General features: G+C 37.9%; 2 protein-coding genes across 4 annotated transcripts; both read right to left on the bottom strand.

Moving 5' to 3' along the window:
- Positions 1-13: 13 nt before the first annotated feature.
- LOC306894786 (uncharacterized protein) lies at positions 14-3202 on the bottom strand. The gene is made up of 11 exons (XM_079457579.1): positions 3116-3202; positions 2890-2943; positions 2601-2678; positions 2174-2206; positions 1963-2049; positions 1376-1473; positions 1192-1280; positions 750-848; positions 604-660; positions 428-493; positions 14-229 (listed from the first exon to the last, which is right to left on the bottom strand). The coding sequence occupies exons 1-11, from the start codon at positions 3179-3181 to the stop codon at positions 123-125; spliced, it is 834 nt and encodes a 277-aa protein (XP_079313705.1). The 5' UTR covers positions 3182-3202; the 3' UTR covers positions 14-122.
- Positions 2980-15684, bottom strand: rhot1a (ras homolog family member T1a). Of its 3 annotated transcripts, none has more exons than XM_079457576.1 (20): positions 15210-15684; positions 14472-14530; positions 14299-14380; positions 14143-14186; positions 14007-14060; positions 13866-13918; positions 13567-13675; positions 12968-13069; positions 12785-12883; positions 12577-12685; positions 12330-12450; positions 12116-12200; positions 11409-11554; positions 11228-11328; positions 11020-11150; positions 10757-10840; positions 10146-10268; positions 9794-9996; positions 8719-8841; positions 3412-4423 (listed from the first exon to the last, which is right to left on the bottom strand). In XM_079457576.1, exons 1-20 carry the CDS (start codon positions 15244-15246, stop codon positions 4306-4308), a joined length of 1983 nt encoding a protein of 660 aa, XP_079313702.1. In that variant the 5' UTR covers positions 15247-15684; the 3' UTR covers positions 3412-4305. The 3 variants fall into 3 exon arrangements, with proteins under 3 accessions (XP_079313704.1, XP_079313702.1, XP_079313703.1); XM_079457577.1 differs by lacking the exon at positions 3412-4423 and adding an exon at positions 6250-6460 and having other exon boundaries at positions 15210-15558; XM_079457578.1 differs by lacking the exon at positions 8719-8841 and having other exon boundaries at positions 2980-4423; positions 15210-15597.
- Between the last annotated feature and the right edge of the window lie 207 nt (positions 15685-15891).

Raw genomic sequence — 15891 nt, 5'->3', positions numbered from 1 at the left:
ATTTTTTTTTATTAGTACATTAGTACAAAGAGAACCTTTAAAACAGCACATAATACTGAAATTTACAGACATTGATGTTATCCCCATCTTGCCCAAAGTGGCTCATGAAGTTTACAAATGAATCACAGAGGAGCAGTTTTGACCCAGGCAGCAGATTCACTGCCCAGAGAAGCTATCATGTCATCGAGAAGACCTCCACTGTCAGGCCTTACATTACTGCTGTGACATTCTAAAATGGCAAACAGATTATGTGGTTAGTTTGATTGGTTTTCATTCAGTAGGCTTATCTATTTGCTTGATCTTCCAGGGCATTCTATGGAACAAAATAACACAAAAAAAATATTACAGTTTTGTAGTTAGAGGTATACCATGGGACCGTTGGGAGAACACAAACAACACAGTCTTCCTACGATTTCCAGCAGCTTACCAACTGTTTGTTCTGACTTTTTCCTAATCAATGCGTTCGGAACATCGTATATGATTTCAATTGCCTCTGTAAATGGAGAACAATGACAGCACACAGGGCTGATATATGATAGTTTACAGACTAAGTAATAGTGCACAATACAAAGTGGCATAGTAAAAAGAGAGGTGGAGACTAACCGTGTTCTTCCTTATGCCAGTTACTAGGGTAGGTGTTACAGAGGGTTTTGTCAGAATCTGGAACCGTTCAATAATAAATCATCATCAAAGGCAAATCAAATCAAATGTAGCTGTTAATATTCTCAACGATGAAAAAATATACAGACATTTTTGAGTTGGGAGAATGTCATAGTCTGTCAGTAAAATCTCTTCAGTGCTCATCTCCATTTCATTGTCAGTGTGCAGACTTTGTCTGTCACCAGCATCTGAGAAGAACCCAGAGAGAAATATATCCATAAATGTTTCATTGAGAACATATCAATGGAATTCATAGGTATCTGAAAAATATTTTTTGCTTGACTTCATTTATTATCAACAGAAAATATTGTGAATTTATTTAAACAAATTACATATCACTACTCACAAAAAAAGCTGCATCATGAATCAAAATGCCAAAGAAGAACCATTTTGACTACCAAAATTACCATTATTGTATTAACTTGATTTCCATGACACAAAAAGTTCTTAAGATTATAAAAATGGGGACCAAAATGGTTATTATGGCATCACTGTTCAGAACCTAAACCAAGTGGAACGATGAATACTTACTACTTCTAAAGGAATGGAATGACTCTCGATCAACAGAGAGACATTCGTTGTCTCTTGCATAAATGTCTTCAGACAGGCAAGGTTGCTCCCTGATCTCAATTACACACACAAACACATCATTTAAAACATTATATATCACGTAAAAACCATTATTGAAAATAATTGTTTTGCAGGAAAGCACTACCCGTCAGGTACAGGTCTGGTTCTATCTGGCCCGTTGAGCATCATGGCTTTCCACAACTGGTTCATCCATATCTGTCTAACGTCACCTGTATCTGCAGCCTGTTTAAACATTCACATAGAGTTTTTATATTGATCTCAATCTGTAGAACATGTTGCTAACACCGCCAAGGTCATTTTTCAAGCACTGTGTGTCTCTTTATATAAAAGCATATGTCAAATGTGTACATGTTTATGTGAAAATTGTTAAAAGAACAGATTTTACCAATACAATCAGTGCATGTGATTGTGTTTGGTATTGAGATTGCAGAGCATTTACATTTCTGCAAAGTGACTCATAAAGCATTCAAGGTATACATTTTACCATATGTGCTCCGTGGGAATCTAACAATTGAGTTACAAAAACAAAGCAACCACATTTTTATGTACATAAGGTAAAGGTTTGTCATTAGAGCAATGTGTGTTCCTTATTGTTCTTGTGGTGGCTTTAGTTTCAACAAAATAACCTTCTTTAGAGATAAACAGTGACCACATCCTCAAACACAAATTACAGTCAATCTATTGATGAAAGTGTCAGGCTGGGAAACTCACCAGCATTTTCTTCTTCCCGTTTTTCATTGTCATCTCAAAGAGATAGCGCTTATTCTCTGTCCCGCTTACCTCGCGTACAGACTGCACCTGTTTAACAACATACAAACAACCTATAAACTGCAATGAAACATTCCCAATAATAGACTATTATTGCTTATCTGCCCAGAAAATAACAAAGATGACAGACGAATGAATCACAGATGACATTTACCTCATATATGTAATACTGTCCCCTGAGATCTAACTGTGGGAGGAAAGAAACAATAGCTTAAAGACCAAGGCTGCGTTTCCCAAAAAGCATTGTAAATATAAGTTGATCTTAGAACCATTGTCCCCAATAGAGCTACGATCAATGTAGGCTTAAAATGCTTTAAGGAAACGCAGCCAGGAACTACAAACCATTCTACACATTGAACAGGACAATGGTTCATTGAAGCCTAAATCAAAGCTTTTGAAACAAGATAACTTTTGTTTGAACTAGGAGCTATTTGTATGGGTGTATATTTAGACTCAACACAAAAGTCATTTAGTCTGCCTTGTCATCATTTGAGCTATAATACCTAAATATAATAAAGTCAATACTAGCTGATTCATATCATTAATTAATATGACAGATTATTCAACACTGACATACTTACGGCACTTCCATGTTTCTTTGTGTAGAAAAACAGTGTCGTATTGTAAAGTCTGAACCAGTAAGTCACCCACCGAAGCTTCTTTTTAAAAATAAACAGTCATGTATAGAGATATTAATGCTGATATATTACCTAAGCGTATCCAAATAAACAAGGTTTATGTATGAACTGTAAAATGAAATACTGGAGTAATAACAGCATTGTCATACTATTTACCAAACTACTTTAAATAGATAGTTCACGAAAAGGATAAATGCTTCCATCCTTTACTAACCCTCATGCAATTCCATACCTGTATGACTTTCTGTATGACAGCGTTGTTGGTCACCAAACAACTTTGGGTTGACTTCCATTGAAAGGACATTATACCACAGAGACAATAAATAGGTAAAATATTTTATTTAGTTGTTCCACATAAGTCCATGAGGGTGAATAAATAACACAATTTTATTTGTGGGCAAACTATCCCTCCAAAACATTTTGTTGTACAAGCCTCACATTAAAGAGTCAATATTTACCATTTTGTCCTTGCGTTTCCTTAGAAAGCCCTGGCAGATGGGGGTCGCAACCCCTCCAGTCGACATGCTCAGCTCAGATGTCAAAGTGCTCACACTTCACCATAGACAAATTAACATCACAACTTCCTCTGAAACGGTCATATCCTCACTTGTGACTGATAATGTAATGAAGAAGAATGGTCCTTCATCATATAAATGTCAAATTAAGGGGGATGTGTTTGTATTACAGTTCTCACATTCTATCCTATTCACTACATACACAACGTATATCCAAGAGTCAAGTCACACAAAACAGAGACATTTATTCACACCATTATTTATTGTAAATGTTTGAAAATTCATAAGTGCAACAGTTCCACACTTTCAACGTGGACAATTGCACTGAAAGTTACATATGCATGAGCTGAAACATTGGAGCAAACGGTGTTTTAGTGACCTTGTCTCTACATGATTGTTAGATGGGCAGAAATAATTAGCATATAATGTAGTAAGCAGGTCCTATTGGTCTGATAGCACATCCATTACATAACTTAATATAACAGAACTGAACTCAATTGTGCATGTTTCTCCTGCATGATCTTCATAAAGTGAACAGGAAAACCATAATATCAAAATAAAAACCAAATATCGCATAAAAAGTATCCTTTGTTCACGAAATGGCAAAGAAAACATGACTAATAAATTAGTACAGCTGTAAGAGGAAAATGACCTTTACATGAGACATTGCATTGTTTCAGTGCTTCTCTCTCAAGCATGACTGCATTTCTATGCGCACAATTCAAATATGATTTTTCGTACTAACTACAGGCAATCTTAATATATACATATATAAACATAGTGTTCAACCATCGGTAAACCCTGCCTTTCTGCTGTGTCTTTCCAATATAGGTCACACCCAACTAATACTGACCTGACATCATTGTGCATGAATTAAAAACTATCCAAAGAGCAGAGGACCCAGTTACAGATCTCCTGTCAGACGGTAAATATCTCGTTTTACCACATGACTGATGAGGGGAGTTTCTATAACACTTCATGGAAGGAGACACATGGCTTACGGAAGGCAGTCTTTTAAACTATACAAAATGTAGCGAACTATAACTATTTAGTATTTTCTCAAAATGGAAATTAAGGAGTAATGTCGTTTATCAGGGGAGGACTTGGATGTTGTAGCATGCTGGTTGCGTCATTCATCGCTGCTTGAGTAGAGCTTTGTACATGGCGAAGCCAAGGACAGCAAACACGGTGGCACCAACGCTGGCCCTCAACCAAAATGTTGAATTCTTCAGGTCAGCTTGGGTCATGTGTCTGTAAAACAATGGGGTGTGTTAATATGATAAAACATATGATTAGAGGTGAAAAAAAAAAACAATGACATTCCTCTTTGCCAAGAGTAAAGACAGTCTTTTAAAAATGTGCAGGTTTATAGATCACACAAAGATTTTTTTGTCTTTTAGACATCCCATAATATAATGTGCAATGGTAGGTGAACTGAAATAGGGCAGCAGGGGGCAGCATGGGAATGTGCAGAGAGAGCAACCTAAGAACAAAATGGTGAACATGTTTAAGACGCATTGCTTTGATGAGCAAGTCATGAATAAAAAGAAGATATAAGAACAAGTGGCCTTAAAACGGATTTTGCAACACTACACACCGCTTTCCTGTAGCTCAGTGGTAAGAGCATTGCGTTAAACATTGGTAAAAGGAACAAGGTGATATGGCATTTACAAACCAACAAATAAATCACTTGAGGATATATTGAAGAATTTGTGTCTTAGCTAGGCAACACACACCTATACACAGACGTTTGGATGAGAAAAATAAGAGGCGAATACATTTGTTGTACCATCTTGACCAAAACCCATACAAACAGATTCAATAGACAAGTTATTTTGCATTTGACTTTCCACTTGAGATACCTGGGGAGGGGGGTCTTTACCTGTCACAAACAGACACAAACGGGTCAACAGATGACTCCATGTAGACCGAGTCCTCTACAAAGCTGGACTCCTCGTCAACTAATAGAAACGTGCCCACGTCTTAGATAAAGGGTCTCAACCTTACACACATGCACACAGCACGGCAATTACACCAAACACCCGACTATAGCCCACTGCCCACCACATGCGGTAAACATACACGCTGTCACACACCACCACAACGGCTTCCTGATAAGATAAAACAACTGTGGTTTTAGTGTGAAGTCACTAAAAAGAATACAGAGATAACAAAAAAATTCATTTCATAACATTTTGCATGCATTATGCATTTAAACACAAAATCAGAATAGTGGATTAATCTTGCACCCTGGCTATTCTCTGCGAAATTTTGGTTTTGTTAAAATTTGGTGGCATGACACTGTTTTTAGGATAACCTAAAAAAGCTATTTACAATGTTTTTGAAAAGCGATCAAAATTCCCCAAAGTCTCTGTGAACTGAAGTTGTGATTTTTTTCTTCCGTATACTGGCGCATTTCCAAGTGAAATAAGAATTTTTTTAAATGATGGGGTAGCTTGTTTTTTTAATGTGATTTGATTGGCTGGATTAAAACATTTGTTGCATTTTAATATGGATCTGAGAGGAGACTGACAGTTGAAAGGGTGGGCGTTGATGGATGCTCCGCCCATCACCAACTTGAGGGCGAAAGTGCATTATCAGATTTTAACTGAAGGTTATGAGGGCACATGAATTTTAAAGAGAAGGACTTACACTGACAAGCTATTTACAATAAACACTGCAATATTTCATGAACGAATAGGAATGGTAATATTTAATTTCACTGGGACTTTAAAGACTGACTGGAGCTTCATGTGATCACATTTTTTTCTATACCAAAGTGAATAGTGATTGAGGCTGTCAGTCCATCATATTCTGTTTAACATCTTTTCAACACAATGTAGAATCTTAATCAAGATGAGGGTGACTCAATTAAAATGTATATAAACTATCACTTTAATATAAAACAGTACAGACAATGTCTCTAAACTCAGATATAAAAGAACAAATCATATGAAATGCTATCCATCAAAGCCTCAAACAATAATGTTTTGAAAAGCGTGTGCATTATTAGAAACAATAGGTTGGACACGTTAGCCCTTCAAAGAAATCCATAAGCCCATACAATTAAAGCCCCTTTTATGTAATATCATTGCATATGACTGGTTAGTGCCAGTTAGTCTCTGTTAGTGTGAGGAATATGTCTTATTTAGGTCATATACGTAATTTAACCCGTAGTAAGATAAGATGGTTACAGATAGAGGGACAGACATGCCAGACTGTTAACATGATGTAAAAAGATGCAAAGCAAAGAAAATAAGGGCCAACCAAACAAATGAAAAGGAACACCTATTGAGGGACAGAACAAAACATTAATTCACATGATTAAAATCAAAGACTGAACAGATTTATTACAAAATAAAACTTAATTTAATAAAATATCCATGCACTTTAATATAAAATAGGAAAAAGTGACATGCATTATTGAAAAGTATACAAAATAAATAGCATATTTCAGGATATTTTAGGTTAATGTCACTGGTTGGTTTAATATAAACACCCGTGCATTCTTCTTCTTCTGATGTTTACATTTCATTACATTATGATAAAAAATAGGATTAGAAGTTAAGATTTAAGGGCAAGAATAATATAAACTGTTTATTATGAAAAAAAGATTCAGGGAAAAATGTAACCAGAAAGGAGAAGTCATATAATCCTTACGGCCACATTTGTCCCTGAAGCAGGGATGAGTAAATTAGTGCAGATTTACTGATTGCATATCCACCTCATAACCACAAACCGGCCAATAAAAAAAGAGGGTTAAACATAAAACATTACATTTCAAGTTGTAGGTTTGGGTGCCTTAAAAAAATATAGAAAATTCATAGTGAAAAGTGGATAGTAAATACAGTTAGGAAAGAAAATATTTGAGCCCCTGCTGATTTAGTAAATTTGCCAGCTTACAAAGAAATTAAGGGTCTATCATTTTTATAGTATGTTTATTTTAACTGAACAGAATATTAAAAAACCGGAGAAAATATATAAAGGTTATACATTTATTTGCATTTCAGTCAGTGAAATAGGTATTTCATCCCCTACCAAGCAGCAAGAATTCTGGCTCCACAGATTAGTTATGTGCCTATATGGACCACAGATTAGTCCTGCCACTTTAAGAAAGTACTCCTAAATCAGCTTGTTATGTATATAAATGATGCCAACCAACAAAATCTGTATCTTTCATTTCAACATCTCCTCCACCATGGTCCAAGACCAAATAAGTTTCAAAGGATGTCAGGGACAAGATTGTAGACATGCACAAACCTTAATTAGGCTACAGACAAAAGCTTGGTTAGAAGGAGACAACTGTTGATGAGATTATTTATTATTATTTGGAAATGACCCCAAGAACACCATCCCTACAGAGCAGCACAGTGTTGGAAACATTATGCTTTAGGGATTTTTCTCTGCTTGGGTACAGGATGACTTCACAGCATTGAGGGGCTGAGGGACGTGCCCATGTACTGTTAAATATTGGGCAAGAACCTCCTTCCCTTAACTAGATCACTGAAGATGGGTCGTGGATGTGCCTTTAATATGACAAAGGAGACTTAATGAGAAGCCCCTTTAATGTCCTAACCAGTCTCTAGACCCTAGTCCTATAGAAAATCTGTGATAGAGGCTTAAACTCCAATTTGCTGAGCAACAGCCAAGAAACCATAAAGATTTACAGAGGAGTGGACTCAAATGTATCCCGACACAACCTGGTGACCAACTATCAGAAATGTCTGACCTCTGTGCTTGCCAACAAGGGATTCTCCAGTAAGTACAAAGTTATGTTTTGCTTGGGGATCAAATACTTATTTCACGGATTGAAATTTTACAAAATCAATTTGTAAAATTTTCCACCCTGATTTTTTTAATAAAAAAAACCCTGTCTCTATCAGTTAAAATAAACCTACCATAAAATGATAGACCATTTATTTCTTTGTGAGCAGGCAAACTTACTGAATCAGTAGGGGATCAAATAATTATTCCCCCCACTGTAAGAGAGCTCAGGTGTTAGGAGCAACATGCAGGTATAAAATAAAACATTTTCAAGCATGACTGAATGATTCTGAGATAGCCTACTTTGAAGTAAGTTGGCAGGGTTGAAGTTTGAGCACAAAAGAAGAATTTAGTCAGCGCCAAATGGATTAAAGTACGACTGGTTGGATTGATTTGAGATGGAGTGACTGAGGCACAAGCATTGCGACATTGCAAATGTTAGATTCAAACGCAAGCATTAATGAATATAAGCTGTAATTACGCCAAATGTTTGGGATTTGCGTGGATACAACTTTCAGTCAAATGGTACATTTACCTTTTCAAATATTTTTGTTAATTGACAAATTTGAGATAATATTAAAATCTCTGGTAACATGAAAGAAAAATATGTACACCAAAGGAAATCTGTAATATTTCGATACATCCCCTCTGTGGATATGCAACGTAAAACTGTCATACCAGGACAACGAGTAAAGAGGAAAGAAAGGCATGTTAGGAAGCCAAAGTTACAGAATGCCCTGCAGAGAGGGAGAATGTGGGGTAATAGGGCTATACTTAGAGACCTGGTCAGAACAGCACTGTAGAGTTTGGCCTTTACTGAGCGGACCAGCTCAGAGTTGAGGAGGTTGTGACAGATGCAAAAGGTACACCTGTTGCAGGTGCACATGCAGCGTAACTTGGCGTGGCTGCAGAAACACACAGACAGGAAGAGTCAGTGTCATGTGACGCATTTCCGCAAGAGCTGGATCCCAAAGGTTTTGCCATCCCCTCCTCACAGGTGAGGGTAAGATGGGCTTGGAGATGGAGGGGTGCAGGAAGGTAAGCACAACAAGTAACATTGAAAACGCTTGCATATGTGATTGAAACAGTACTCATAAATGCCTCTTTTGGAAAAACTTTACCGACATACAGAGAAAAGCAGGAAGAGCACATGAAATTGAGAACACGTAAAAGGAAAGATTTAAAGGAAGGATTTCTAAAAACCTGGCACAACACAGGAAGCTTGTATGTCACTAAGTTTGCAGTTCTTTCCTAAGAATTGATTTCCACAAACTGTACGTTTACCACTAATGCCTATTTACCAAAGGAACACACAGAGATGACCATGTGAAATCTTGCTCTAAAGTTTGGCTTCATCTAGGTACCACTGAACCCAATGTTTCTACACACAAACCTAGGAAAGAACCCATCCACTGTTGACATCCTCAATAGCCCGTATACAAAATATAGGTCACTTGAAATTGTTTTGCTCTTACTACAATGAAGACCTTGAAATTATTTGCTTTTTAAAATAACGGAGTGATCGGATTTCTTAACTGCTGCATTGAACACAATAGCAGCAGCAGCTAGACCGAAATGTGGGAAAGAGACAGCCAATCACAATCTAACAGGAGCAGAAGATTGGTTATGCAAAAAAGGGCTTTTCACACAGTGTGTAACCCCGGGTTATCTTCGTTCTAAACCCTGTTTTAATTATTTAAACTGGAGCTGTATTTGTCCAATCCTGACAAGACTACAAACACACACACACTCTTAACCCAGGCTAAATTTAAAACGTGAAATAGGTAACCCAGGGATTAGAATGTCCAGGGTTAGTTATTTTAAGCGTGAAAAGCCCTGAAGTCTGGTTGTACTCACGGATACATGGCCATGGTGGTAAGTTTGGTGTATATGTCTTTGCTGGGCGCATCAGCCGTGTTAGAGGTAAACAGCTGCGGTGGATGAAGTTTGTGTTTCCGGCAGAAATCTAACGGTGTCAGGCCGTAGTACTGACGGGTTTCGTGCAAGTCTGATTTAGCAGCAATAATCACACACGGTGTCTTGCTGTCGATTAAGTGTTTCTGTGAATGAATACAAAAGCAAATAAACCCTAAACAAGCACATCAGAAATATTATTTTACTGTCTACCAATGTGATGTTCATATGCCAATTTCCAAACATGAATGCAAGTCCTATCTTACTAATGAATACGTCAAAAAAAATCTCGTACCTTGTAGACTTTAGCACAGTACTCAAAAGAGCGCGGATTGCTGATGTCATACACCAGGCAAACAACATCACATGCCAGATCAGCCTCTGAGAGGAACTCAAAGTCTGGAAGCACCTCATGAAGCTGAGATTGAGAGGAGAGAGAGAGAGAACAGTTACCATCATTGGCCAGACTATAAAGGAACGGTTCACCCCAAAATGAAAATTTGTTGTTACAAATCTGTATACATTTCTTTATTATGATGAACACAGAGAAACTTATATGGAAAAATGCTTGTAACCAGACAGTTCTTGGCCACTACCATAGTAGGAAAAATTGCTTTCCACATTTATTTGTTCTAGCACAAAAGAAGATATTTCAAGAAATCGCGGAAACCAAACGTTCTGGGGCACTTTTGACTAACATAGTAATCTTACTATGATAGTCAATGGTGGCAAAGAACTGTTTGGTTACAAGCATTCTTCCAAATATCTTTCTCTGTGTTCATCAGAAATAAGAAGTTTGTACAGACTCAAGGGTGAGTAAAGGAAGAAAGAATTAAAATTTTTGGGTGATCCATCCCTTTAATGCATCTTTACATTAGCTAACAACACAAAAGGCCTTTGACTTACGAGCAAATACTTTTCTTGTCCATAAACGTAGGTGGTACTGATGGCATAGTAAGACTTGTGGTCTTCTCTTATCCTATTTTGACGCTGGAACATAAATGAGAGATTTCAATCAACATTTCAAATTTTAAAACAAACACTAGCAGCCTTAAGGCACTGGGAAAGCACGTATGCATGTGTTAGGATGTATAATTTGAATCCACTGCAAGCTTTAGATAATCTGTCAAATGCATACATGTAAAAATATATTCAAGTAATATGCTCACCGCCATGTTCCTGCCCAGGAAGGCCTGCAGAAAACCACTTTTACCGCTGCCTCGGGCTCCCAGCACGTTGCAGCGGAACACACTGCGCTGCGTCTGTTTCTTCTGCAGATCAATGCGCTTATTCCTGGTGACTGCAAGAGGGAATGTTGATAACGTTTAATGTGCATTACAACGGGAACATGATGGAGAAAAGCAAAAACATTCTCACCTGTCATAGCTGATGCTTGTGACTCCTGTTCTTGAATAATAGAGTAGCCAAGGTAACCCAGGTATTCTAAGCAGCGCTGCACATCCAGGTATGTTGTTAAGCTAGAAGGAAAAAACTTTTATCATACAGTTGAACATCACATGGACGATTATTTCCCTTGCTGTTTCTATATAGTACTCACGTCCACTGGGACAGGTAGCCTTGGTAAGTGATCCAGCCCTGCTCATTGGTGCACACTGTGTTGTTGACATCAGGCCCCCAGGGCATGTAGGGAAAGACCTTGAACAGATCCTTCAGCTCATCTGGAGACAGGGCACAGTCTCGATCCTAACACAAACACAATTGTATCAGAGAAGATTTTTGGAAGAATGCTTGACCACCATAGTAGGAAAAATTACATTATAAAGTTCTTTCTTCTTTTGAACACAAAAGGCATTTTGAAGATTGTAGGAATGCAAACAGTTCTGGGGCACTTTTGACTACAATTGTCATTTTTCCTACAATGGTGTCCACGATCTTTCCTAAACATAATATATATTTATCCGGGTCGTCAGAACAAAGACATTTAAACAGATTTGGAATAACTTGAGGGTGAGTAAATGATGACAGAATTTTTTGGGTGAACAGTCCCTTTAACTACTAGTACATTATATTATTCCATTATTATTACAAAATCATACCCGATTTTAATCACAAGAACACACCCTGTATGAACAGACACTAATGTGTTCATCTACAGGGCGGTGTTGTAAAACACACCCCCAGATTACGTAACTAAATAAACACCTGCACAAATGACAGTTCAATTCTCTATTCAAACTACCATGAACTGACTGGAGTTACATAACTATGCAGCGGTCAGCTGTTTGGGCAACCCAAAGAACTCACTTTGTCATGCTTGTCAAAGACGCTCTGGAGAAAGAGGTAGGCGTTGTGGTTCAGTTCTGTGGTGCAGTCCGGAGGTATTTTTAACCTAGGAAAAGAGATTCACCACATTGACCTGGTTAGAATATTGCTTTTTTAGACCATGGACTCATATTTCTTGACAAAAAAATCCAGCACAATAGTGACAAATGTGACACAGTTTGGATTTGGGACTCACATTGGAAACAGATATTCTTGCGTGAGCTCCAGGTCATCATCATAACCGAACCGCCTGAGCACGGTCCACGTTGTCTCGTGCCTTCCTCTCTGAATAAACAGTGTATGAAGAAACAAGAAGCCTGGAAAATAAAGAACACACAAGAAATCAGACATACACAGCCACATGCAAGCCATCCTAATTCACTCATGAAGTTGCAAAGTCACAGCATCGAAGTTACAAAAAATGGCCTTGGTGATGTGCTTACCCTTAAGTGTGAGGCCGTTGTCCTTCACACCATCTGACATGTTTTTCCGCACAACATTCTTCACATCTTCCAGGGCTTGTAGTGCCAGGGGGATGTTAAAACATGTTCTCTAGAAAGAAGAAGAACCCATGATGTTTGAGCATATTTTCTTTATTAACAAATTGCTTTGGAAGCATTTGAAAAAAAAACAACTAGATGCTGCTGCTACCTGGAAGAAATTAAGCTCGTTGTCATTCAGAATACCATCATTGTCCAGATCTGATATTTTGAAAATGCGAGTAAGTGCTTTGACGCAAGATGGCTTCATCTGAAAAGACAAAAAAGAAACTTGTTACAACCATAAAGCATAGCTTTCGAGTTAAACCGAGGTGATGTTAGCTTCATCTCTTACCTCTTTCTCCTCAGGGGAATACAGAGGTCCAGTGGGGTGCAGAACAGCTTTCTGGGCATAGTAGAACAACTCTGAGATGTTCTTCAGGTTTTTGGCTGAACACTAAGAAACAATTAAGTCTTAAAATTAACATCATAAAACATACCTGCTGTTGGTCTAATATATATTTAACAGGTTTCCAGAATACATACTTAACTGAACATCTTTAACACACTCAAATCGTTGTATGATACTTGTTACTTGTATGATAAGGGTTGCATTTAAAAACAAATGTAACTTTTTCACTACAAATGTGACAAAACTAACATTTAGACACTGAACTGGTCATGTTAAACTTCACAGGACTGAAGAAACGCACATTAAGTTAATCTTGTTTGTGAACTCAAGATTGATTTGATTTGCATCCAACTTGAAGTGGAAGATCTCGCTCTCCTTTTAGACTGAAAGCAACGGCACTAGTACAGGAAGAATGGTAGATAGAAACATGACCCACTGAGTAATGACACTTGCCACCATGGTACTATTACCCTTCTGCACATGCTCAGACACTGGAGCACTGAGAGGCATGTACAACACCCATCTGCATCATTGTTCCTCACCTCTACACAGGTCTCAATCTCCGAGTACTGGTTCATGATGGGCAGGATGGTCTCCATGCTGCTGTGCTCCACCAGGTCAGATTTATTCCCAACCAGAATCAAAGGTACTCTGTAACATTATTGTTGGAAAGTTTCAATAACTAATAAATACCCAATACAATAATATAATAAATAGACTAGATTTCATTTTGCACAAACAGATTACACTGTAGTTATAATAAAACATGCATAAGGAAAGTTAAAAAACATTCCAGTCTAAAGACCTAAGGCCTGATTGAGCCTGGCAAGAAGCCACACACCTGCTGTCCTTATCCGTTCGCTCATTGATGAGGGGAATCCAGTGACTTGTCACCTACAGGGATGCCAATATAAGATACATCAGAACACCATTCAAACTCAATCTTTGTGTCTGGTATATAGGACCATCTACAAAGACCTACCTTCTCGATTGACTTCTTGTTGTTAACTGAATAGACTATGCAAATAACATTAGCCTGTATGAACAGAGAAAATAAGGAGATGAATAAAAAGCAATTGATGAAGCTAAACCACCATGGAGACTAAAACCACCCCTACCTTTGAGATTTCTTGGTAAAGCTGCTCATCCGTCTGTTCTGCTTCTGTAGAATCAACATTACACCATTAATGGGAAAGAAGAGAACTTGGTGTAAATCAGCCCAAGTGAGGGTTGCATATTAACCACCTCTCATCTGAGAGAATAAATATAATTACCTGAATAGTCGACGATATGAGTGGGGACTCTCTCAGGCGTAACATCAGCAGGAATGGTTATCTCTTCGGCTCTGAGCGGAACCTTCAATGAAATCACACAGTGCATGGCCATTGGAAAATCAAGCATGAAAGAAAAAACTAAACACGTTGAAATATTAGGTAGGGAAACGTACCTCATCAGGGAATTCCTCACTGACAAGTGACATGATCAGGGAAGTCTTCCCCACTTTGGCTGTGAAGAGAAAGCAATCAACAGTGACCGCTGTGATCTAATCTTATTAATAGAACCAAGCAATTTTCAGAAACAGGACTGGATTAAAGATTTAAGTGGCCACACAAACAGACCAAGACACAAAATATTCGGTAAAGTCGTTTTATGATTTAGTGGTTGGTATTCTTATCTGAGCCTCAACACTTAATATGTTGAAATGGCTGCCATTGAATATGAGTAAAACGATAAACAGACAGTTGCTTGATGGTTAGGAATAAGTTAGCAGTACGTTTCCAGTCACACGTACAGTTTCAGCTGCCCTATCTAATATTTGGCAGCGGTATGGAAGCCTGCGAGTCTCTCTTAAACTGTTATAAATAACCCTGATAAACAGAGGTGAACATTAAGACAAACCTTTAATGTCGGCTTGATTTGCTCGGTTATTTAAAACCGAAACTAATATACTATTTGGTTCAGTTACACCCAAAGCAAAGACTTGAAGATTATAATGATTGACTTTGCGTACAGTGCAGTGAATTTGAGGGTATACATGGATTTCTTTGCATAGAAATGGACGATTTGTTACTTGCATTTAATGTAGAAGAGATTTGTATCAATGAATAAACAAGAAATAAATATTAGACAAATTAGAGGCAGGCATACTGCAGCCAAGTGGAAATCCGTGAATTTATTCACTTACGCTCTCCGACAAGTAATATCCTCACGTCCTTTCTCATCGTTGCAAGTTTAATTTGCTCAGGATAAAAAATGAATCAGTCCTTGGGTCATTGAAATCGTTGCTGATGTATGTAACAGGGCAGGCCTGCGCACTATTGGCGCGCTGTGTAGGGCAAAACGGACGGAGAAACTTCAGTCTGTCTCAATCAGAAAAATCGCGCCAGTTCACCAAGAAATGTGAATTATGCCATTCAAACAAACAGATTCCATATAGATCAAAGTGCCGCTCGGTCTCCTCAGATTCCGTTCATGACATTTCTGAGTTTACATTTCCAGTGCACGCCAGGGGCGGCTGACCTCCAATAACCGGTAACTACGGAGCGCGGCGATGGACAATCTCGAATCTCCTCGCGCTTGACATCTTGTGTTTACCGCATGTGTTAATGGCGCCATACCGCCGCCTGTAGGACTGGAGACAAATGACGCACCCATTACCTTCTGTATCTTGGATTAGATTGTAATTATAAAATTTGGCCTTGTAATATTTCATTTCTTAGTTGAGCCAGTTTTGCTGCTTTTGAAGCGTTTTTTTTATAACTATAAGAATTAAACATGAATCATTTAAGGTTAACACCATTGGCATAATAGGCTGCTACTACAGACTTCTTTCGTAAAAGAATGGCATCTGGAGAAATTAATCACTA

The sequence above is a fragment of the Barbatula barbatula genome, assembly GCF_947034865.1.
Source record: "Barbatula barbatula genome assembly, chromosome: 5".
Lineage (NCBI taxonomy): Eukaryota > Metazoa > Chordata > Actinopteri > Cypriniformes > Nemacheilidae > Barbatula > Barbatula barbatula.
The sequence above is the reverse complement of the archived record's forward strand: the minus strand, read 5'-3'. Positions and strand labels throughout refer to the sequence as shown.